Source organism: Balaenoptera acutorostrata, chromosome 12 (assembly GCF_949987535.1).
Source record: "Balaenoptera acutorostrata chromosome 12, mBalAcu1.1, whole genome shotgun sequence".
Taxonomy (NCBI): Eukaryota; Metazoa; Chordata; class Mammalia; order Artiodactyla; family Balaenopteridae; genus Balaenoptera; species Balaenoptera acutorostrata.
The window spans coordinates 14,542,967-14,567,843 of NC_080075.1; the positions used below are offsets into that span (position 1 = coordinate 14,542,967).

General features: G+C 36.8%; 1 protein-coding gene across 1 annotated transcript in view; it reads left to right on the forward strand.

Moving 5' to 3' along the window:
- CHMP3 (charged multivesicular body protein 3) overlaps nucleotides 1-24,877 on the forward strand; it is a 69,349-nt gene that overhangs the window by 17,200 nt on the left and 27,272 nt on the right. The window contains exon 2 of the mRNA XM_007175323.2: nucleotides 7,930-7,990. Coding sequence (XP_007175385.1) covers nucleotides 7,930-7,990 — 61 coding nt within the window. The remainder of the gene's footprint in view (nucleotides 1-7,929; nucleotides 7,991-24,877) is intronic.

A 24,877-nucleotide genomic window follows, 5' to 3' on the forward strand; every position in this document is an offset into this window, starting at 1 on the left:
TCAAAAGGCAGCAAAGTGTATCCTAAATTACAGGAAAAAGTAAATCTCCCTTTCACTCCTGTTCACAAATTAATTCAGTTTCTATCTTTGAAGGCAGCCTAATTTCCTTTGGATTTTTCTGTCGATATTCTGTAATATATGAATATATAGAGACATGTTTATATATCTCCCTTTTTTTCACCTCCCTCTCTTCCTCCCCTTTCCTGCTCCTTCCTTCTCTCCTTTAGCCTCTCCCTCTCTTCCCTCTTTCTCTCTCTTTAACATATGTAATATTATACTGTACACATTCTTTACCTTGCTATTTTCATTTATATATATATTTTTTTTTAATGATATTCTTGTCTGCTTACATTCTTTTTATGTATGTATGTATGTATGTATGTATGTATGGCTGTGTTGGGTCTTCGTTTCTGTGCGAGGGCTTTCTCTAGTTGTGGCAAGCGGGGGCCACTCTTCATCGCGGTGCGTGGGCCTCTCACTATCGCGGCCTCTCGTTGCCACGCACAGGCTCCAGACGCGCAGGCTCAGTAATTGTGGCTCACGGGCCGAGTTGCTCCGCGGCATGTGGGATCTTCCCAGACCAGGGCTCGAACCCGCGTTCTCTGCATTGGCAGGCAGATTCTCAACCACTGCGCCACCAGGGAAGCCCTTCATTTATATTTTGAGAATTAATTCCATGGGTAGTCCTCAGTGCATTGCCTTTCTCTCTTTAATTAGAATATACTGTTCACTTATGGAAATTCTCTAATGTGTTTAACTGGTCTTCTGTTGATATACATTTAGGTAATTTCTAGACTTTTGCTACTGCAAACAGTGCAGCAGTGCGTTTTTACAAAAGTCATTTCACTGTTGCCATTTATTGTCTTAAATTGAATGTTCACCCCTTAATGAACATGAGCAGTTATATAATGTAATAATAAATTTTGAAACAACCATTTTTAAATGACTTTGCTTTTAAGCTTCTAGATTCGTTTAAACAATGGACAGCCTTAAATTAAAAGGCAAATTGTTAAGTAACTGTAATGGTAAACAGATGTAATAAAATAGTTTCTTAATCTCTTTGAATTAGAATTTTTCAATACCAGACATGTAAAACAATACGGAAGACACTGGATGCTGAAGTTGGTATAACATCGTAAGAACTAATTTAAAGTTTTATCTTTAATCGGGACAGAGTATTCTCATTTATTTGCTTTATATTAGTAAAAGTTTTGAACCTGAACCTACGTGATAAATGTATATTATCATAATCTTTTTTGTATCTGTGGAGTTCCATGTTACATTTATTTGAAGGATTCTGCTACTAAAAACAAGCTTAAAAACCACTGCAGTTGTTCATTCTGCCTCATTTTCAGGTTTAAATTTGCATTGTGAAATTTATACTAGGCATTGTTCCTGGAATTCCAGTAACTGCTGAAGTTTGAATTGCTCCAGTAGATTGGCTATCATCAAAGATGACCAATTGAAAGCAGAAATAATGGGAGCTAATCAGTATTTTGATCCATGAAAAAAAAATTGAACAGATTTAGCTGTATCATATACAGGATTAGGAGTAATTCACTGCCTTATATGATTCTTTATGTGTAATAGATGATAAATATTTTTTCTATAAACCTGAATTGAAATAGTTTTACTTATCAAAGTTGCTAGTTCAAACAAAAATTATTTAATCAGGGACTTCCCTGGTGGCTCAGTGGTTAAGAATCCTCCTGCCAATGTGGGGGACATGGATTCGAGCCCTGGTCCGGGAAGATTCCACATGCCGTGGAGCAGCTAAGCCCGTGTACCACAACTACTGAGCCTGTGCTCTAGAGCCCACGTGCCACAACTACTGAAGCCCGCACACCTAGAGCCCATGATCCGCAACAAGAGAAGCCACCACAGTGAGAAACTTGCGCACCACAACGAAGAGTAGCCCCCACTCACCTCAACTAGAGAAAGTCCGTGCTCAGCAGCGAAGACCCAGTGCAGCCAAAGATAAATTAATTAATTAATTTAAAAAAATTATTTAATCAAACCTGGTCTTGTACCCCCATTCCTTAGTCTGTATTGAAGGACACTCTTTTGCCTAGGTCTCTTAGTGGCTTTTGTTCTTACACAGAGTAAAATGCCGTAGCCCCTCCCCCATCTGGATAGTGGATAGTCACATTGTTCCCTTGCAGGCGTCTTCAGGTCTCTGCTCAAAAGTCATCTCAGCCATTGAACTTTCTTTCATCTCCATGTATAAAGTAATCCTTTCCCAACTCCCCTTGTCCTACTTCCTTGATTTATTTTTCTCCCTAGCACTAATTTTCTGACCTAGTATACATTTACATGTTTATTTGCGTATTGTCTGTTTTTCCTCATTAGAATGTAAGTTCATAAGTCTTTATTTTGTCTCCTGCTGTATCACTAGCACATTGAGTGGTGCCTAGCACATTGAACAGGTGGTAGTGGGTGCTCAGTAAACATTTGACTGTTTGAATGTTGAATTTTCTTTCCTGCTCTTTCTGAAAGTTCTGGTTAGATTATAACAGTGTCTTCATATTTCTGGATGTATCACCTACAGTAATTTTGGGTACCTGTGTTCCCCTTGGACATTTGTAAATCAGTATTTTATATTTTTATCATGAGTTTAAACAGTGGCAAATGGTATGATTTTTTGTATATAGTAAATGTTGTTGTGTTTGAATAGAATTGTTATGACACTTCTAAAAGTATCACAGTGATTCGATACCTATCAATGTTCATTTAAAACATACATGCACAAGTTCTTATTTACAGTCAGACATTTTTCATTATTTTTTTCTCTTTGAATGAGAATCTCTATTTTTTTTCTATTCCACTTTCTCCCATATATTTCTCCTAATGTAATACTTCTATGCTTGAAATAATTATACTTGGAACAAAAATATGTAAATACTTTTTATGATAAAAACACTCAGCAAACTAGAAATAGAAGGGAACTTCCCTAACATGATAAAGGACATTTATGAAAATCTACAGCTAACCTTATACTTCATTATACATTATAAATTGTGAAAGACTGAAAGCTTTTTCCCTAAGATCAGGAACAAGACAAAGACACCAGATTTTGCTGCTACTAATCAATATTGCATTAGAAGTCCTAGCCAGAGCAATTGAGCAAGAGCAAGAAATAAAAAACACCCACACTGATAAGAAGTAAACCTATTAATTTGCAGATAACATGATTCCACAGATAGAATATGCTAAAGATTCCTCATGCACCAGAAAATTAGTTATAAGTGAATTCAACAGAGTTGCAGATTTCAAGGTAAATATTTAAAAAATCACTTGTGTTTTTTACATTAGCAATGAAAAATCTAAAAGGGGAATTTTAAAATTTCATTTACAGTAGCATCCAAAACGATAAAATACTGAGGGATAAATTTAACCAAGGAAACAGTACATTTGTACACTGAAAACTACAAAAAATTACAGGAAGAAATTCCAAGTTTATGGATTGCAAGACTTAATGTTGTTAAGATGGCCGTACCACCAAAGTGATCTGCAGATTCAGTGCAGTGCCTGTCAAAGCTCCAAATGCCTTTCTTGCAGAAATGGAAAAGTTGAGCCTCAAATTCATATGGAATACAACAGGTTCCAAATAGCCAAAACCATACTGAGAAAGAAAAACAAATTTGGAGGACCCGCAGTTCATGATTCCAAAACTTACCGTAAAGCTATAGTAACTAAAACTGTGGTATTAGCATAAGGATAGATGTATAGATCAGTCAATGGAATAGGATTGAGATCCCAGAAGTAAACCCATACATCTGTGGCCAGTTGATTTTCTATAAGGGTGCCAAGTGAGAGAAAGATAGTCTCTTCAGCAAGGTCTGTGACAAGTGGATATCCACATGTAAAGGAACGAAGCTGGGCCCCTGCCTCACTCCATATACAGAAATTAACTTGGATCAAAGATCGAAATTAAAGTCTTTGACCTAAAACTATAAAACTCAGAAAATACATAAAGGTAAGTCTTCATGACCTCATATCTAGAAATGGATTCTTTTGCTATAACACCAAAAGCACAAGCAACAGAAGAAAAAAAAGGCAAATTGGAATTCATTAAAATTAAAAGCTTTTGTGTATCAAAGGATATTATCAAGAAAGTGAAAAGATAACCTATGGAATGGGAGAAAATATTTGCAAATTATATATCTGATAAGGGTTTACTATCAGAATATATAAAGTATTCATATAACTTAACAATAAAAAGACAGCTGAATGGGGCTTCCCTGGTGGCGCAGTGGTTGAGAATCTGCCTGCTAATGCAGGAGACACGGGTTCGAGCCCTGGTCTGGGAAGATCCCACATGCCACGGAGCAGCTGGGCCCGTGAGCCACAATTGCTGAGCCTGCGCGTCTGGAGCCTGTGCCCCGCAACGGGAGGGGCCGCGATAGTGAAAGGCCCGCGCACCGCGATGAAGAGCGGTCCCCGCACCGCGATGAAGAGTGGCCCCCACTTGCCGCAACTAGAGAAAGCCCTCGCACGAACCGAAGACCCAGCACAGCCAAAAATAAATAAATTAATTAATTAAATAAATAAATTAAAAAAAAAAAAAAAAAAAAAGAATAAACCCATGTGTTCATAAAAAAAAAAAAAAAAAAAAAGACAGCTGAATGGATAGAAGACATCAATAGACATTTCTCCAAAGGAGATACACAAATGGCCAAAAAACACATGAAAAGATATTCAACTTCATTGGTCATTAAGGAAATGCAAATCAAAATCATAATGAGATGCTCTTTCAACAGCTCCAACAGATTGGCTATAATCAAAAAATTGGAAGATAACAAGTGTTGATAAGGATGTGGAGAAATAGGAACACTTGTACATTGCTTGTGGGAATGTAAAATGGTGAAGCCCCTTTGAAAAAAAGTTTTGGAGTTCCTCAAAAATATAAAATAGAACTGTCATATGACCCAGCAATTCCACTCCTAGGTTTATACCCAAAAGAATTGAAAATAGGTACTCAAACAAATACTTGTATACAGATGTTCATAGCAGCACTATTCACAGTAACCAAAACATGGAAGCAACCCAAATGTCCATCACTGGGTGAATGGATAAACAATTTGTGTTGTATGTACACTCAATGTAATATTATTCAGCCATAAAAAATGTTGATACATGGTACAACATAGATGAACCTCAAAACCACTATACTGAATGAAAGAAGCCAGACACAAAAGGCCATATATTATATGATTTCTTTTCTATTAAATATCTAAAATAAGCATATCAAAAGACATAAAAGCAAATTAGTTGTTGCCAGGGAGTGGGAGGGAGGATGGTCATAGGGGAAGATTATTTATAGGTTATAGTGTGTTCTTCTGACATATTGAAAAATTTCTGAGACTATAGGGAGTTGGTGATTGTACAACATTGTAAAGGCACTAAATGCCACTGAATTGTACATTTTAAAATGGCTAAGTAGGGCTTCCCTGGTGGTGCAGTGGTTAAGAATCCGCCTGCCAATGCAGGGGACATGGATTCAAGCCCTGGTCCAGGAAGATGCCACATGCTGCGGAGCAACTAAGCCCATGTGCCACAACTACTGAGCCTGCGCTCTAGAGCCCATGTGCCACAGCTGCTGAGCCTGCATGCCACAGCTACTGAAGCCCTTGTGCCTAGAGCCCATGCTCCGCAACAAGAGAAGCCACCACAATGAGAAGCCCGCACACCGCAACAAAGAGTAGCCCCCGCTCGCCACAACTAGAGAAAGCCTGCACACAGCAATGAAGACCCAAAGCAACCAAAATTTTAAAATAAAATAAATAAATAAATAAAATTTATTTTTAAAATGGCTAAGTATAGTTATGTGAGTTTCACTTAAAATATATATATTTAAACCTAACATTAACTTTTTTTTTTTTTTTTTTTTTAAAAAGTGGAAATTTTGGAAACATCACCAAGAATCCTGCCATCCTAATTCATTACTGTTTCAGTCCCCACCTCCCTATTTGTCTTGATCTACATGAAGACAGAGTTGTTTTTTTTTTTTTAATTTTATTGATTTATTTATTTATGGCTGTGTTGGGTCTTCATTTCTGTCCGAGGGCTTTCTCTAGTTGCGGCAAGCGGGGGCCACTCTTCATTGCGGTGCGCGGGCCTCTCACTATCGCGGCCTCTCTTGTTGCAGAGCACAGGCTCCAGACGCGCAGGCTCAGTAATTGTGGCTCACGGGCCTAGTTGCTCCGTGGCATGTGGGATCTTCCCAGACCAGGGCTCGAACCCGTGTCCCCTGCATTGGCAGGCAGATTCTCAACCACTGCGCCACCAGGGAAGCCCTAACATTAACTTTTAAAATTGTATAACCATACAGTTTTAAGTGCTTTAATATTTCATCTGGGTGGAGTTATTAGAGTTGATGAATAATAAATATTTTACAGATTTTGTTAAATAATGATTTTAAAGTCATTAAATACATCTTAAGGATATGAATATTTTAATGCCATTTAGTTCATGTATTCATGGATGAATGCTAAAGGGTTAGCATCAATTCCATTCCTGTTTTATTACTTTTTACCTTAAACCCCACAGCCATTGTTTATTATAAAGGTGAACCCTGATCCTCATGATGGGCTTATTGGTAGGATTTCTGGTAGTAATTGCAGACACCAGGGTCTCCAAATGTTTGAATTTGCGGCTACTAGCAATGTCCAGTCGTACAGGATGAGGATGTTTTTGATCTTTTTGGAAGCCTATCCACATATTTCTCATAGTAAGATCACCAGGTCTTTGGAGGTGGACTGGTGGATTGCAAAAGCTGGGCTGCGTGACCACCACCCTTCACACAGACACCGAGGTCCATGCCAGCAAATTGCTCCTTGTCCAGAAGCAGAACTGGTACCAGTAACTTGTATTGTAGCTGTATTGTAGCTGTGCATGGTTGGATCATCTCTGGGGGTAACCCATTCACCTAAGGAGCCAGTGTGCCATGGCTGCGGTCATCTTCTTGTGTCTGAAGGCCTGCGCCAACTGCAGAGGGTCCTTGGATGGCATGGCTGTGATGTAGAGAAGACAGCCTCATCATGAGGCACCTCAACTAGGAGAAAGCCCTATTTTATGTTTTATTAGACTCAAATGATGAGAAACATTGTTAATATAAATAAGTAGATGGTAGTGGAAAGGATTTTTCTGTGTCAGTGTCACTTAGTTTTTTGAACTTCTGTGTCATATGCCAAAAAGCAATAATTGATTAAATGTAAAATTTAGTTTTAATGATTTATCAGCTGATAACTCAGATTTTCCTTCATTTTTGAAACTGAAGAATTAGAAAGAAATGCATAAGAATTTGGTAATCATTAGAGTCATTAGAGTCATTCACTACTTTTTCAACACCTATAGCAGTATTTCTAGTTGGCCCTATGTTTAGTGCTTCAGAGGTTTTTGCCTCTCAGGGAAACCTGTCATGGTAAGAAGAGACACATAGGTTAGAGAAATATATTTCTTTTGTAAAATGAAAAAGTGTAATTGTTAAAGGGGAGAAGGAAAAGGTGAATTCTTATCACACAGGCAGAGCAGTTTTTTAAAAATAATTATGTATAGAAATTGAAAATCTTCTGATGCCCATAAAACCTTTCTATGCCCATGGTACCTCATGAAAAATTTTTATATACCTGCAGGGTACTGAACTTTCTTGGAGAGCTTGTATAAAGTGCTTCATACTGCCTTCAGATAGGAATCTTTGAATAGTTTGAGACTTCTATGTACTGTGAATAAAAAGATGGAAAAAAAAACAGAATTTGTCCAGAGAAGAAACTAAAAAAAAGAATTTGGCCCTAAGGCTGTTTCTTTCAAAATAGGTTTATATTATTTCTAGCTTGTGTCAGGAATAAATGTAGAATTAATATAAAATTCTTTAAAATGTGGTGAATTGGGGGTATTGACTTATAATTCCTTTTGTAAAATTTTTCCCAGGTCAATGAATGGTCATTGAAGATAAGAAAGGAAATGAGAGTTGTTGACAGGCAAATAAGAGGTAAATTATTATTTTACATCTCCTATTCTTTATCTTGGTGTATTTTGTATTAGTTCATAAAAGTAAACTGTATCTACAGCTATAAAACATAGTTTATATTAATTATTTATGGCTGCCCTAATTATTTGCTTTCTAATTTTAGTAAGAAAAACAAGATATTATCAACTCAAAAATCTTCACATTTGATAAGAACTAAAATCTTTCCTCCAGCCTGGAATTGAGCTATTCAAGGGGGAAAGGCCATATTCATTCATCTCTGATTTCCTAGAGTCCAGGTTACTGTTGGAAACAAAGCAGGTGCTCACATTCTGTGGTAGACAGAATAATGGCCTCCCAAAGATGTCCATGTCCTAATTCCCAGAACCTGTGAATATGTTACCTTACATAGCAAAAGGGAACTTGCAGATTTGATTAAATTAAGGATCTTGAGGTGGGGAGGTTAATCCTGGGCTATCTGGATGGGCTTATAAGAGTCCTTATAAGAGGGAGGCAGTATGTTGAGAAAAAGTGAGAGAAAAGGAGATGTGACCACAGAACCAGATGTTAGAGTGCTGTGCTTTGAAGATGGAGGAAGAAGACACAAGCTAAGGAATGCAGTTGACCTCTAGAAACTAGAAAAGACAAGGAAATGGATTCTTCCCTGAAGCTTCCAGAAGAAATGCAGCCCTTCCAACACCTGGATTTTAGACTTTTTTGTTTTTGTTTTTTAATATTTATTGGGCTGTGCCGGGTCTTAGTTGCGGCACACAGGATCTTCGTTGCCGCATGCAGGATCTTTTAGTCGCGGCATGCGGGCTCTTAGTTTGCGGCATATGGGATCTAGTTCCCCGACCAGGGATCGAATCCGGGCCCCCTGCTTTGGGAGTGTGGAGTCCCAACCGCTGGACCACCCGGGAAGTCCTGATTTTAGACTTCTGATCACCACAATTAAAGAATAAATTTTTGTTGTTTTAAGCCATTTAAAAAAAAAAGTAAAATCTCTTCCTACTTACAAAGAAATGGTTTTGTGGAATTCAAATTAAATAAATTGTATGTAAGGAATGCAGTTCCATTTTCACTACAGTTTTATCTTAGCATGGCTGTAAATTGAGCAAAATATGTTTCTAAATAAAGCTGATTATTGTTGAGTACTACTTAAAACTAAGGTGACTTGCAAAGTAACATTTGAAACTTTTATGATTTTTAACACTTTCATGATTGGAGAAAAATTAATAACAGAGGTATCACAATATTACTCCTTTTAAAAAAGAATTAGAATAGCAATATAGGGGTAGGGAAGTAAAAGGTACAAACTATTAGGTATAAAATAAGCTACAAGGATATATTGTACAACATGGGGAATATATAATATTTTATAATAACTAAATGGAGTAAAGCCTTTACAAATTGTGAATCACTATGTTGTACATCTGTAACTTATATAATATTGTACAGCAACTATACTTCAATTAAAAAATAAAAATGGAAAAAATACTTGTAAATAAGATATTCCAAAAGTAAATAAATAAAAGATAATTACAGAGGGGAATTACATTCATAGCCATGATGGAGTAATGGTTATGGATTTGAACTTGCACTCCATTGTAAATAAAGAAAAAACTGGACAAAAGCTGTGAAACATCTGTTTTCAAACATTGGATAACTGTCAGTGCAGGATTTTGATCAGTGAGAAAAGGGAAACAAAAGGAGAGAGCCCTAATATGGTCCTCATTTTCTGCCTAGGGAGACTTTCTGGGTCATAGCATGTGGAAGCAGATTCCAAGCAGAGTGTGGTGTTCTCACTGAGTTGAGAAAGAGACTAGGGTTCAGGGAGGCTGCAGTGGCTGGAACTTGTGGGGCAGAGTATCAGAACAAGAGCAATATCCAAAGAAAAAGCTGTAAATATCCACACGGGGTCCCATTGAGTCTTTAGCTGACTATTAAGTTGTGCATACTTAGAATGAGATTTTAGGACGCTAGGCAAAGAACAGTTACTGGGGACAGAACAACTACCAGGAGGAGGCTATAAGCTAAACAATTCCCAGAGTTAACAGAGGATTGAGAGATGGTAGAGTTCTGACCAGACACAGTAAAGAGACTTTGTTGAATATCTGGGGCATTCAATAGAGACTGCAGAAGGGTCATGCCTTAGTATTAAGGTGAAAGTAGCCCTAGCTTAAAGGCTACCATAAGCCCATGCCAACAAAGCTTAAAAACAAATCTGCTACTGTGTAGCACAGGAACTCTGCTCAATGCTCTGTGGTGACCTAAATGGGAAGGAAATCCAAAAAAGAGGGGAGATATATATATAGAGAGAGAGAGAGAGAGGGAGAGAGAGAGCTGATTCACTTTGTTGTACAGTAGAAACTAACACAACATTGTAAAGCAACTATACTCCAATAAAAATTAATTTAAAAAAGTAAAAATAAATAAAAATTAAAATAAGTCTTGAAAGCTGAACAACCAAAATAAAGCTGAACATTCTTTAAAGCTCTTTAAAGCTGAACTACCAAAATTGCAGATACCCAAAAATGAAACATTTAGAGTGTTCAACATCCAATGAAAAGTTACTAGGAAAGTGTGACCCAAAATCAAGAGAAAAATCAGGAAATATAAATAGACCCAGAAAAAAAATAGATGATCAAATGAATAAGCAGACAGGGATTTTAAACAGCTATTATAAATATGTTGAGGGATTTAGAGGAAAACATAATGAACATATGTTTCAAAGGAAAACATGAACATAATGAAGAGGTAAATAGAAAATATTGAAAACAAAGTAGAACTTAGATGAAAGATCTAGAATGAAGTGAAGTAAAATGAAAGCTTCACTGAATGGGTTGAACAAGCAGATTATACACTACAGAAAACAAGATCAGTGAAATCAAAGATAGTAATACAAACTATCCAAACTGCAGTACTGAGAGAAGAAAGTAAAAAAAAAAAAAAAAAAGTCAAATGATCCAACATGTAATTTGAGTCTCAGAAGGAAGAGAGTCCAGAAACGATCACATGATATAATAGCTGATGAAAACTGTAAACCCACAAATCCAAGGAACTCCAATTTCAAACAGGATAAACACAAAGAAAACCTTGCCAGGATGTATCATAATCAGATTTCTGAAAGGTAACAATAAAGAGATAAAACAGTCTGAGGAAAGGGTAATGATTAAAATTTTATTATCAGAAACAATACGAACCAAAACATCTTTGCTATGATAAAAGAAAAATCCCCACATTATTCTAGAATTCTGTGCCCAATGAAAACAGCATTCAAAGGTGAAGTAAAGATACTTGTATACAAAAGCCAAGAGAATTTGTTGCCAGTAGGTGTACAGTACGAGAAATGTTAAAGGAAGTTGTAAGCTGAAGGAAAATCATACCAGATACAAATTTGGATTTACCCAGAGGAATGAAGCATGCTGGAAATTATAAGTATGTAAATAAATATAATGTTTTTCTCTTTTAAAAGTTTCTTTTTAATAATTATTGACTGTTTAAAGTAAAAATAATAATGTGGGGCATAAAACATAGGTAGAACTAAGCAGTATGACAATAATAGCACAAACAGTTGATTAATGTCATCTTTAGAAACCACATAAATTCAGTTAGTGTCTCACAAACCTTGTTTATTCCTGTTTTGTGCTTTGCTTATTGTATACCTTCTCACATCCATAGCTCACTTATCTGGTTAAATGATCTTCAAGCTCTGTCTTTCTCCTCATGTTTCCTGTTATTTCTCATTCATAGCAATTTATTAGTTAACTAACTAACTAACATGATATCAGAAAAATAATAGTTGGTTTTGGAGTCCTTACACTACCAGATTTAAACCATCACTGCTATCAATTAGCCACCTGTCCCTATTAAAATTCTTTGAATCTAACAGAACTGTACTGACAATTATATCTGTGAATGTATGTAAAATGTTTAGGACAGTACTTGGCATATAGTAGACAATTTACTACATTGATGGTGTTACCAAAAAAGGAGGGTGGGGGTTACTTTAGACAAAGTATAACTTTGAAATAATGTGATTGCTTTAAATGTTACTTGCATATGAAGGTTTACCACTGAAACACTTTCAAAGTCTTTCATTTGGTTTTTGTGTTTTTGTTTGTTTGTTTTCTTTAGATTACACAGCTTTATTTACTCTTTGATTTGAATTTTATTTTATTTCTTTATTTTTATACAGCACGTTCTTATTAGTTACCTATTTTATACATATTAGTGTATATGTCAATCCCAATCTCCCAATTCATCACACCACCACCCCACCCACCGCTTTCACCTCTTGGTGTCCATACGTTTGTTCTCTACGTCTGTGTCTCTATTTCTGCCTTACAAACCGGTTCATCAGTACCATTTTTCTAGATTCCACATATATGTGTTAATATACGATATTTGTTTTTCTCTTTCTGACTTACTTCACTCTATGACAGTCTCTAGGTCCATCCACATCTCTAGAAATGACCCAGTTTCATTCCTTGTTATGGCTGAGTAATATTCCATTGTATATATGTACCACATCTTCTTTATCCATTCATCTGTCAATGGACATTTAGGTTGCTTCCATGACCTGGCTATTGTAAATAGTGCTGCAATGAATATTGGGGTGCATGTGTCTTTTTGAATTACAGTTTTCTGTGGGTATATGCCCAGTAGTGGGATTGCTGGGTCATATGGTAATTCTATTTTTAGGTTTTTAAGGAACCTCCATATTGTCCTCCATAGTGGCTGTATCAATTTACATTCCCACCAACAGTGCAAGAGGGTTCCCTTTTCTCCACACCCTCTCCAGCATTTGTTGCTTGTAAATTTTCTGATGATGCCCAGTCTAACTGGTGTGAGGTGGTACTTCATTGTAGTTTTGATTTGCATTTCTCTAGTAATTAGTGATGTTGAGCATCTTTTCATGTGCCTCTTGACCATCTGTGTGTCTTCTTTGGAGAAATGTCTATTTAGGTCTTCTACCCATTTTAGAATTGGGTTGTTTGTTTTTCTCATATTGAGCTGCATGAGCTGTTTATATATTTTGGAGATTGATCCTTTGTCCGTTGATTCGTTTGCAAATATTTTCTCCCATTCTGAGGGTTGCCTTTTCGTCTTTTATATGGTTTCCTTTGCTGTGCAAAAGCTTTGAAGTTTCATTAGGTCCCACTTGTTTATTTTTGTTTTTATTTCCATTACTCTGGGAGGTGGGTCGAAAAAGATCTTGCTGTGATTTATGTCAAAGAGTGTTCTTCCTTTGTTTTCCGCTAAGAGTTTTATACTGTCCGGTTTTACATTTAGGACTTTAATCCATTTTGAGTTTATTTTTCTGTGTGGTGTTAGGGAATGTTCTAATTTCATTCTTTTCCATGGAGCTGTCCAGTTTTCACAGCCCCACTTATTGAAGAGACTGTCTTTTCTCCATTGTATATCCTTGCCTCCTTTGTCATAGATTAGTTGACCATAGGTGCGTGGGTTTATCTCTGGACTTTCTATCCTGTTCCATTGATCTATATTTCTGTTTTTGTGCCAGTACCATATTGTCTTGCTTACTGTAGCTTTGTAGTATAGTCTGAAGTCAGGGAGTCTGATTCCTCCAGGTCTGTTTTTTTCCCTCAAGATTGCTTTGGCTATTGGGGGTCTTTTGTGTCTCCATACAAATTTTAGGATTTTTTGTTCAAATTCTGTAAAAAATGACATTGGTAATTTGATATGGATTGCATTGAATCTGTAGATTGCTTTGAGTAATATAGTCATTTTCACAATATTGATTCTTCCAATCCAAGAACATGGTATATCTCTCCATCTGTTTGTATCATCTTTAATTTCTTTCATCAGTGTCTTATAGTTTTCTGCATACAGATCTTTTGTTTCCCTAGGTAGGTTTATTCCTAGGTATTTTATTCTTTTTGTTGCAGTGGTAAATGGGAGTGTTTCCTTAATTTCTCTTTCGGATCTTTCGTTGTTAGTGTATAGGAATGCAAGAGATTTCTGTGCATTAATTTTGTATCCTTCAGCTTTACCAAATTCATTGATTAGCTCTAGTAGTTTTCTGGTGGCATCTTTAGGATGCTCTATGTATAGTGTCATGTCATCTGCAGGCAGTGACAGTTTTACTTCTTCTTTTCCAATTTGTATTCCTTTTATTTCTTTTTCTTCTCTGATTGCCATGGCTAGGACCTCCAAAACTATGTTGAATAATAGTGATGAGAGTGGACATCCTTGTCTCGTTCCTGATCTTAGAGGAAATGCTTTCAGTTTTTCACCATTGAGAATGATGTTTGCTGTGGGTTTGTCATATATGGCCTTTATTATGTTGAGGTAGGTTCCCTCTATGCCCACTTTCTGGAGAGTTTTTATCATAAATGGGTGTTGAATTTTGTCAAAAGCTTTCTCTGCATCTATTGAGATGATCATATGGTTTTTATTCTTCAGTTTGTTAATATGGTGTATCACATTGATTGATTTGTGTATATGGAAGAATCCTTGCATCCCTGGGATAAATCCCACTTGATCATGGTGTATGATCCATTTAATGTGTTGTTGGATTCTGTTTGCTAGTATTTTGTTGAGGATTTTTGCATCTGTGTTCATCAGTGATATTGGTCTGTAATTTTCTTTTTTTGTAGTATCTTTGTCTGGTTTTGGGATCAGGGTGATGGTGGCCTTATAGAATGAGTTTGGGAGTGTTCCTTCCTCTGCAATTTTTTGGAAGAGTTTGAGAAGGTTGAGTGTTAGCTCTTCTCTAAATGTTTGATAGAATTCACCTGTGAAGCCATCTGGTCCTGGACTTTTGTTTGTTGGAAGATTTTTAATCAGAGTTTCAATTTCATTACTTGTGATTGGTCTGTTCATATTTTCTGTTTCTTCCTGGTTCAGTCTTGGAAGGTTATACCTTTCTAAGAATGTGTCCATTTCTTCCAGGTTGTCCATTTTATTGGCATAGAGTTGCTTGTAGTAGTCTCTTAGGATGCTTTGTATTTCTGCAGTGTCTGTTGTAACTTCTCCTTTTTCATTTCTAATTTTATTGATTTGAGTCCTCTCCCTCTTTTTCTTGATGAGTCTGGCTAATGGCTTATCAGTTTTATCTTTTCAAAGAACCAGCTTTTAGTTTTATTGATCTTTGCTATTGTTTTCTTTGTTTGTATTTCATTTATTTCTGCTCTGATCTTTATGATTTCTTTCCTTCTGCTAACTTTGGGTTTTGTTTGTTTTTCTTTCTCTAGTTCCTTTAGGTGTAAGGTTAGATTGTTTACTTGAGATTTTTCTTGTTTCTTTAGGTAGGCTTGTATAGCTATAAACTTCCCTCTTAGAACTGCTTTTGCTGCATCCCATAGGTTTTGGATCGTCGTGTTTTCATTGTCATTTGTCTTTAGGTATTTTTTGATTTCCTCTTTGATTTCTTCAGTGATCTCTTGGTTATTTAGTAACGTATTGTTTAGCCTCCATGTGTTTGTGTGTTTTACGTTTTTTTTCCCTGCAATTTATTTCTAATCTCATAGCGTTGTGGTCAGAAACACATGCTGTTTTCGGATGGAATGTCCTATAAATATCAATTAAATCTGTTTGGTCTGTTATGTCATTTAAAGCTTTTGTTTCCTTATTTTTCTGTCTGGATGATCTGTCCATTGGTGTAAGTGAGGTGTTAAAGTCCCCCACTATTATTGTGTTACTTTTGATTCCCTCTTATAGCTGTTAGCATTTGCCTTGTGTATTGAGGTGCTCCTATGTTGGGTGCATATATATTTATGATTGTTGTATCTTCTTCTTGGATTGATCCCTTGATCATTATGTAGTGTCCTTCCTTGTCTCCTGTAACATTCTTTATTTTAAATTCTGTTTTATCTGATATGAGTATTGCTATTGCAGCTTTCTTTTGATTTCCATTTGCATGGAATATCTTTTTCCATCCCATTTGCATGGATATCTTTTTCCATCACTTTCAGTCTATATGTTCCCCTAGTTCTGAAGTGGGTCTCTTGTAGACAGCATATATATGGGTCTTGTTTTTGTATCCATTCAGTGAGCCTGTGTCTTTTGGTTGGAGCATTTCATCCATTCACATTTAAGGTAATTATTGATATGTATGTTCCTGTTATCATATTCTTAATTGTTTTGGGTTTGTTTCTGGAGGTGCTTTTCTTCTCTTGAGTTTCCTACTTAGAGAAGTTCCTTTAGCATTTGTTGTAGAGCTGGTTTGGTGGTGCTGAATTCTCTTAACTTTTGCTTGTTTGTAAAGCTTTTGATTTCTCCATCAAATCTGAATGAGATCCATTATTACCATATTCTTAATTGTTACCATATTCTTAATTGTTTTGGGTTTGTTTCTGTAGGTGCTCTTCTTCTCTTGTGTTTCCTACTTAGAGAAGTTCCTTTAGCATTTGTTGTAGAGCTGGTTTGGTGGTGCTGAATTCTCTTAACTTTTGCTTGTCTGTAAAGCGTTTGATTTCTCCATCAAATCTGAATGAGATCCTTGCCGGGTAGAGTAATCTTGGTTGTAGGTTCTTCCCTTTGATCACTTTAAATATATCATGCCACTCCCTTTTGGCTTGTAGAGTTTCTGCTGAGAAATCAGCCGTTAACCTTATGGGAGTTCCATCGTATGTTATTTGTCATTTTTCCCTTGTTGCTTTCAATAATTTTTCTTTGTCTTTAATTTTTGTCAGTTTGACTACCATGTGTCTTGGCATGTTTCTCCCTGGGTTTATCCTGCCTGGGACTCTCTGCACTTCCTGGACTTGGGTGGTTATTTCCTTTCCCATATAAGGGAAGTTTTCGACTATAATCTCCAGATATTTTCTTGGGTGCTTTCTCTCTCTCTTCTCCTTATGGGACCCCTATAATGCGAATGTTCATGCATTTGATGTTGTACCAGAGGTCTCTTAGGCTGTCTTCACTTCTTTTCATTCTTGTTTCTTTATTCTGTTCCGTGGCAGTGATTTCCACCATTCTGTCTTCCAGGTCACTTATCTGTTCTTCTGCCTCAGTTATTCTGCTATTGATTCCTTCTAGTGTACTTTTCATTTCCGTTATTGTATTGTTCATCTCTGTTTGTTCTTTAATTCTTGTAGGTCTTTGTTAAACATTTCTTGCATCTTCTCAGTTCTTGCCTCCATTCTTTTTGCGAGGTCCTGGGTCATCTTCACTATCATTATTCTTAATTCTTTTTCTGGGAGGTTGCCTATCTCTACTTCATTTAGTTGTTTTTCTATGGTTTTATCTTGTTCTTCCATCTTAGATATCGTCCTCTGTGTTTTCATTTCGTGTGTCTTTCTGTGATTGTGGTTTTTGTTCTGCGGGCTGCAGGATTGTAGCTCTTCTTGCTTCTGCTGTCTGCCGTCTGGTGGATGAGGCTTTCTAAGACGCTTGTGCAAGCTTCCTGATGGGAGGGACTGGTGGTGGGTAGAGCTGGGTGTTGCTCTGGTGGGCAGAGCTCAGTAAAACTTTAATCTGCTTGTCTGCTGTTGGGTGGGGCTGAGTTCCCTCCCTGTTGATTGTTTGGCCTGAGGCAGCCCAACACTGGAGCCTACAGCTCTTTGGTAAGGCTAATGGCAGACTCCGTGAGGGCTTACGCAAAAGAGTACTTCCCAGAACTTCTGCTGCCAGTGTCCTTGTCCCCGTGGTGAGCCACAGCTGCCCCCCGCCTCTGCAGGAGACCCTCTGACACTAGCAGGTAGGTCTGGTTCAGTCTCCTATGGGGTCACTGCTCCTTCCCCCTGGGTCCTGGTGTGCACACTACTTTGTGTGTGCCCTCCAACAGTGGAGTCTCTGTTTCCCCCAGTCCTGTCAAAGTCATGCAATCAAATCCCTCTAGCCTTCAAAGTTAGATTCTCTGGGAATTCCTGCTCCCATTGCCGGACCCCCAGGTTGGGATGTCTGACGTGGGGCTCAGAACCTTCACTCCAGTGGGTGGACTTCTGTGGTATAAGTGTTCTCCAGTTTGTGAGTCACCCACCCAGCGGTTATGGGATTTGATTTTTTTGTGATTGTGCCCCGCCTACCATCTCATTGCGGCTTCTCCTTTATCTTTGGATGTGGGGTTTTTTTTTTTGGTGAGTTCCAGTGTCTTCCTGTTTATGATTGTTCAGCAGTTAGTTGTGATTCTGGTGCTCTCACAAGAGGGAGTGAGCACATGTCCTTCTACTCCGCCATCTTTTTTATTTATTTATTTATTTAGACTGTGTTGGGTTTCACCGCTGCGCGCGGGCTTCTCATTGCGGTGGCCTCCCCCGCTGTGGAGCACCAGCCCCAGTTGCACGGGCCTCAGCAGATGTGGCACGCGGGCTTCAGCAACCGTGGCACATGGTCTCCAGAGCGTACTCCGCCATCTTGAACCAATCCTCATTTGGTTTTATATTAGCAGTCAAGGTGACTGCTATATTAAAGAATATATTACTGAAAAAAAAGAGTACCTGCAAGACTGTTCTATGCTCTTAGAAGTCAGGATATTGGTTTCCCTTGTTGGGGGCATGGTGAATTAGTAGGGACATAAAAGGACTTCATGTTATGTTGGTAATATTTTGTTTCTTCATGTGGTCCCTAGTTACATGGGTGTGTTTAATTTGTGACAGTTTATGTGGCTTTATGGTTATGTGTGTGATATATGTATGTACATATGATATACTTCAGTAAAACATTTAAAGAAAAACAATAGTAACTTAAAGCAAAGTATAACTACAAGTAGTTCTTATCTTCTTATGGAGGACTCAAGGTAGTCCACATTTTTAGCTTTCAGCCAAATGTGACACATTTAGAGCACTCATGATAGGCAATACTGGAGTGAATTTAGAACATTCATTTTGCCCCTCTCCTCAAATGAACATAGTTAGCTTACGTTTTTACCCCCATGACTATAAAGGTAATAATACACACACTGATGCAGAAAAGTATAAATAAGAAAGTTAAAATCATTCTGAAATCTTACCACCCAGAGATAACGGCCACAAACATTTTGGTGGTCATCCTTTCAGATACATTTCTGTCTGTATTTGTACTTACATATAAATACTTGTTTATAAATGAATCATAGTATTCTTGCCGCCATTTTATTTATTACATTAAAATATACATAACAGAAGTTGACCATTTAAGAAAAATTTTATTGAAGTATAGTTGATTTACAATGTTGTGTTAATTTCTGCTGTACAGCAAAGTGATTCAGTTATGTAGATATTCTTTTTCATATTCCTTTTCATTATGGTTTATCACAGGATATTGAATATAGTCTTCTGTGCTATACAGTAGAACCTTGTTGTTTATCCATTCTTTATATAATGGTTTGCATCTGCTAATCCCAAACTCCCAATCCTTCCCTCCCCCCACCCTCCTGGCAACCACAGGTGTGTTCTCTATGTCTGTGAGTCTGTTTCTGTTTCGTAGATATGTTCATTTGTGTCATATTTCACATTCTACATATAAGTGATATCACATGTACATAAATTGATCATTTAAACCATTTAAAAATACACAGTTCATTGACATTAAGTACATTTACATTGCTGTGCAGCCATCACCACTATCCATCTCCTGAATTTTTCCTTCATCTCATATTGAAACTCTGTACCCATTAAACAGTAACTCTCCATTTTTCCTTCTCCACATCCCCTGGTAACCACCATTCTGCTTTCTGTCTCTATGTATAATTAGACTGTTCCAGGTACCTCGTATAAGTGTAATCACAGAGTATTTGTCCCATTGTGTCTGGCTTATTTTACTTACCATAATGTTTTCATGACTCATTCATATTATAGCATGTATCAGAATTTCCTTCTTTTTATAAGACTGAATAACATTCCATTGTATGTATATATATCATTTTGTTTATCTATTCATCTATCGCTAGAAATTTGGGTTATTTCTACCTTTTGCTATTGTGAATAATGCTGTTACGAACATGAGTATACAAGTATCTGTTCAAGCCCCTCCTTTCAGTCCTTCTGTGTATATACCCAATAGTGGAATTGCTAGGTCAAGTGATAATTCTTTATTTAATTTTTGAGGAGCCACCATAGTGTTTGCCACAGCACTGCACTGTTTTACATTCCTAACATTAAGGGCTAAGACATTCAAAAGCAGCCACACTTACAGGGGAATATAGGTGGTCACTGTGCATGCCCAGGGAAATACACAGGCTCTGAAAAGACCTGAGAAGGCTAACTTTACACCTCAGGATGATCTCCAGTACAGAGACACCATCCAGCAATAAAACAAAACAAAACAACCATATCAAACCCTGGGGAAGTGGGAGAATCTGGTTTCCAAAGTTATCATCTTAAAAAGTTTAAATGTCCAGTTTTCAGCAGTAACAACAACAAGATCACAAGGCATACAAAGAAACAGGAAAGTATGGCCCATTGAAAGGAAAAGAAATGAATAGAAAATGTCCCTGAAAAAGACCAGGTGACAGATTTACTAAATAAAGACTTTAAAACAATGATCTTAAAAATATGCAAAGAACTAAAGAAAGATGTGGACAAAGTCAAGAAAATGATGTATAAACAAAATGGAAGTATCAGTAAAGAGATAGAAAACATGAAAAAAAGCCAAAAAGAAATTCTACAGCTGAAAAGTATAACTGAAATTTTAAAAATTGCTAAAGTTATTCAGAAGCCGATTTGAGCAGGCAGAAGAATTAGTGAACTTGAAAATAATACAGTTGAAATGTTCAAGTCTGAGGAACAGAAGGAAAAAACTTTGAAGCAAACAGAGCCTAAGGGACCTGTTGGACAGTATCAATTGGAGCAACATACATGTTGTGGGAGTCCCAGAAGGAAAGGAAAGAGAAAAGGGGGAAGAGAGATTATTTGAAGAAATAAAGACAAAAACTTAACAAATTTCATAAAAAACATGAATATAATCATCCAAGAAAGTCCACACACTCTAACGTAGAATAAACTCAGAGACCCGTGCCAAGGCACATTATAATCGAACTATAGAAAGACAAAGAGAGAATGTTTAAAGCAGGAAGAAATGACCTGCCACATACAAGGGATCCTGAATAAGATTTTCAGCAGATTTCTCATCAGAAATGTTGAGGGCCAGAAGACAGTGGGTTGATATATTCAAATGCTGAAAGAAGATACCTATACACCAAGAATCCTATACCCAGCAAAACAAAGGAGAAATTTTGACATTCCCACTTAAACAAAAGCTATGGGAGTTTGTTACCACTAGACCTGCCTGGGAAGAAATGCTAAAGGGTGTCTGTACTTCAGGTTGAAATTAAAGGACAGTAGACAGTAACTGGAAACCATATGAAAAAATAAATACCTCCATTAAAGGTAAATACATGGGCAATTATAAAAGGTAATACTCTTGTAACTTCATTTTTTGTTTTCACGTGATTTAGGAGGCATGTGCATTTTTAAAAAATTAAGCTATATTTTTGAACACATTAGTGCAGAAAGATGTGCTTTTGTGACATCAGAAGCTGTATGGGGATGGGGACAGAGCTGTATAGAAGTAAAGTTTTTGCATACTATTAAAGGTAAGCTCATATAAATTCAAATTAGTGTTATAACTTTAGGATATTAAGTGCATTCACCATGGTAATCACAAAGAAGGTAGATATAAATTATACACTAAAGCAAATGAAAAGGGACTTGAAGTTTCACCATAAGAAAAGAAACAGGGCTTCCCTGGTGGCACAGTGGTTGAGAATCTGCCTGCCAATGCAGGGGACACGGGTTCGAGCCCTGATCTGGGAAGATCCCACATGCCGCAGAGCAGTTAGGCCTGTGAGCCACAACTGCTGAGCCTGTGCGTCTGCAGCTTGTGCTCCACAACAAGAGAGGCCGTGACAGTGAGAGGCCCGTGCACTGTGATGAAGAGTGGCCCCTGCTCGCCACAACTAGAGAAAGCCCTCGCACAGAAACGAAGACCCAACACAGCCAAAATAAATAAATAAATAAATAGCGTTCCCTTTAAAAAAAAAAAAAGAAACAGATAAACACAAAAGAAGACATTAATGCAGGAAATGAAGGACGAAAAAGCTGTAAGACCTACAGAAAAAAATTGCAACATGGCAGAATTAAGCCCTTCCTCATCAGTAATTACTTTAAATGTAAATGAATTAAACTCTCCAATTAAAAGACAGAGTTTGGCAGAATGGGGGCAAAATGACCCTAATGTATACTAAGATACAAATAGGTTGAAAGTGAAAGGAAGGAAAAAGATATTCCATGGAAATAGTAACCAAAAGAGTGGAGATTACTGTATTGATATAACACAAAATAAACTTAAAATTAGAAAAGATTCCAAGAGTCAAAGAAGGACATTATATGTTAATACAAGTTTTAATACAGTAAGATGTAATGTATGCACCTAATAATAGATGGTCAAAATATATGAAGGGAAGTAGATCTATAACAATAGTTGAAGATTTTAATAACCCATTCCCAAAATTGGATATAACAACCAGACAGAAAATAAATAAAGATAAAAGAGGACTTGAACAACACTATAATGAACTAATAGACATATACAGAATACTAATAGACATATACAGAATAGACATATGCAGAATACTCAATGCAACAGCAACAGAATACACATTCTTTTTTTTTTTTTTTAAACTAGATTTGATTTTTTTTTTTTTAATGAGGATCTTGAATCAGATGCGTATGTTTGATTGATTGATTGATTGATTGATTTTGGCTGTGTTGGGTCTTCGTTTCTGTGCGAGGGCTTTCTCCAGTTGTGGCAAGCAGGGGCCACTCTTCATCGCGATGCGCGGGCCTCTCACCGTCGCGGCCTCTCTCGTTGCGGAGCACAGGCTCCAGACGCGCAGGCTCAGTAGTTGTGGCTCACGGGCCCAGCCGCTCCGCGGCATGTGGGATCCTCCCAGGCCAGGGCTCGAACCCGCGTCCCCCGCATTAGCAGGCAGACTCTCAACCACTGCGCCACCAGGGAAGCCCCAGAATACACATTCTTAAGTGCACATGGTACATTCTCCAGGATAGACCACATGTTGGGCCAAAAACCAAGTCTCAATCAGTTTTTAAAAAATAAGAAGGAAAATTAGAAAATACTTAGAGATGAGTGAAAACCACAGCACTATATATCAAAACTTTAGGGATGCAGCAAAAGCTCAGAGGGAAATTATAGCTATAAAGATGCTTTACATTAAAAAAGAAGAAAGATATCAATCAACAACCTAACTTTACAACTTACAGAATTAGAAAAAAGAAAAAACTCAACCTAAAGCTAACAAAAAGAAGGAAATAAGAAAGATTAGATCAGAGAAAAAGAAATAAAGACTAGAAAAGCAGGAGAGAAAAATCAAAGAAACCTAAAGTGAGTTCTTCAAAAAAGCAACAAAACTGATAAACCTTTAGCTAGATTGATGGTGGCAGGGAGGGAAGAAGGGAGGAGGAGGGAGAGGGAGAGGGAATCAAATTCCTAAAATCAGAAATGACAGTTGGAGCACTACTATGATTCTACAGAAATAAAAAATGTAAGAGAGTACTATGAACAATTGTACACTAAAAAAATTGGGTAATTTAAATGAAATGGACAAATTCATAGAATTACAAAATCTACCAATACTGAAACACCAATAGAAAATCTGAATAGACTTATAACTCTTGGGATTAAATTAGTAATCAAAAATCTCTCCCAACAAAGAAAAGTCCTAGACCTGATGTATTCACTGGTGATTTCTACTAAACATCTAAAGAACTAACACCAATCTTTCTCATACTTCTTCAGAAAATTGAAGAAAAGGGAACACTATCTAACTTGTTCTCTAAGGACAGCATTTCCCATAGCAAAGCCAGACAAAGACAGTACGGGAAGAGAAAACTACAGACCAATACTCCTTATGAACACTGATGCAAAAGTCCTCAACAAAATACAAGCAAACAGGATTCAAAAGGATTATATATTGTAAAGCAATTATACTACAATAAAGATGTCTAAAAAAAAAAAAAAGGATTATACACCATGACCAACTGGGATTTATTCCTGGAATGCAAGGATGGTTCACCTATGAAAATCAATCAATGTAATACACCACATCAACAAAATAAAAAAAACCAAACTATTCCAAAAATTTGAATAGGAAGAAACACTTCCATACTCATTCTAAGAGGCCAGCATCACCCTGATATCAAAACCAGACAAAGATATCACACACAAAATAGAAAAGTACAGGCCAATATCACTGATGAACATAGATGCAAAAATTCTCAACAAAATATTAGCAAACAAATTCAACAGTACATTTAAAAGGATCATACTCCATGATCAAGTGGCATTTATCCAAGGATGGAAGGATGGTTCAGTTTATGCAAATTAGACATTGTGATATACCACATTAATAAACTGAAGAATAAAAATCATACAATCATCTCAATAGATACAGAAAAAGCTTCTGACAAAATTCAACATCTGTTTATGATTAAAACTCTCAACAAAGTGAGAAAAGAAGGAGCATCACTCAACATAATAAAGGCCATCTATGACAAACCTATAGCCAACATCATACTCAAGGTTGAAAAGCTGAAAGCATTTCCTCTAAGATCAGGAACAAGACAAAGATGCCCACTCTTGCCCTGTTTATTTAACATAGCATTGGAAGTCCTAGCCATGCAGTCAGACCAGAAAAAGAAATAAAAGGAATCCAAATTAGAAACGAAGAAGTAAAACTGTTACTATTTGAAGATGACATGATACTATGTGTAGAAAATCCTGAAGATGCCACCAAATAACTATTAGAAATAATAAATGAATTCAGTAAAGTTGTAGGATACAAAATTAATGCAGAGAAATCTGTTGTGTTTCTTACACTAACAACAAACTGTCAGAAAGAGAAATTAAGAAAACAGTTCCATTTACAATTGCATCAGAAAGAATAAAATACCTAGGAGTAAATCTAACCAAGGAGGTAAAAAACTTGTACTCACAAAACTATAAGAC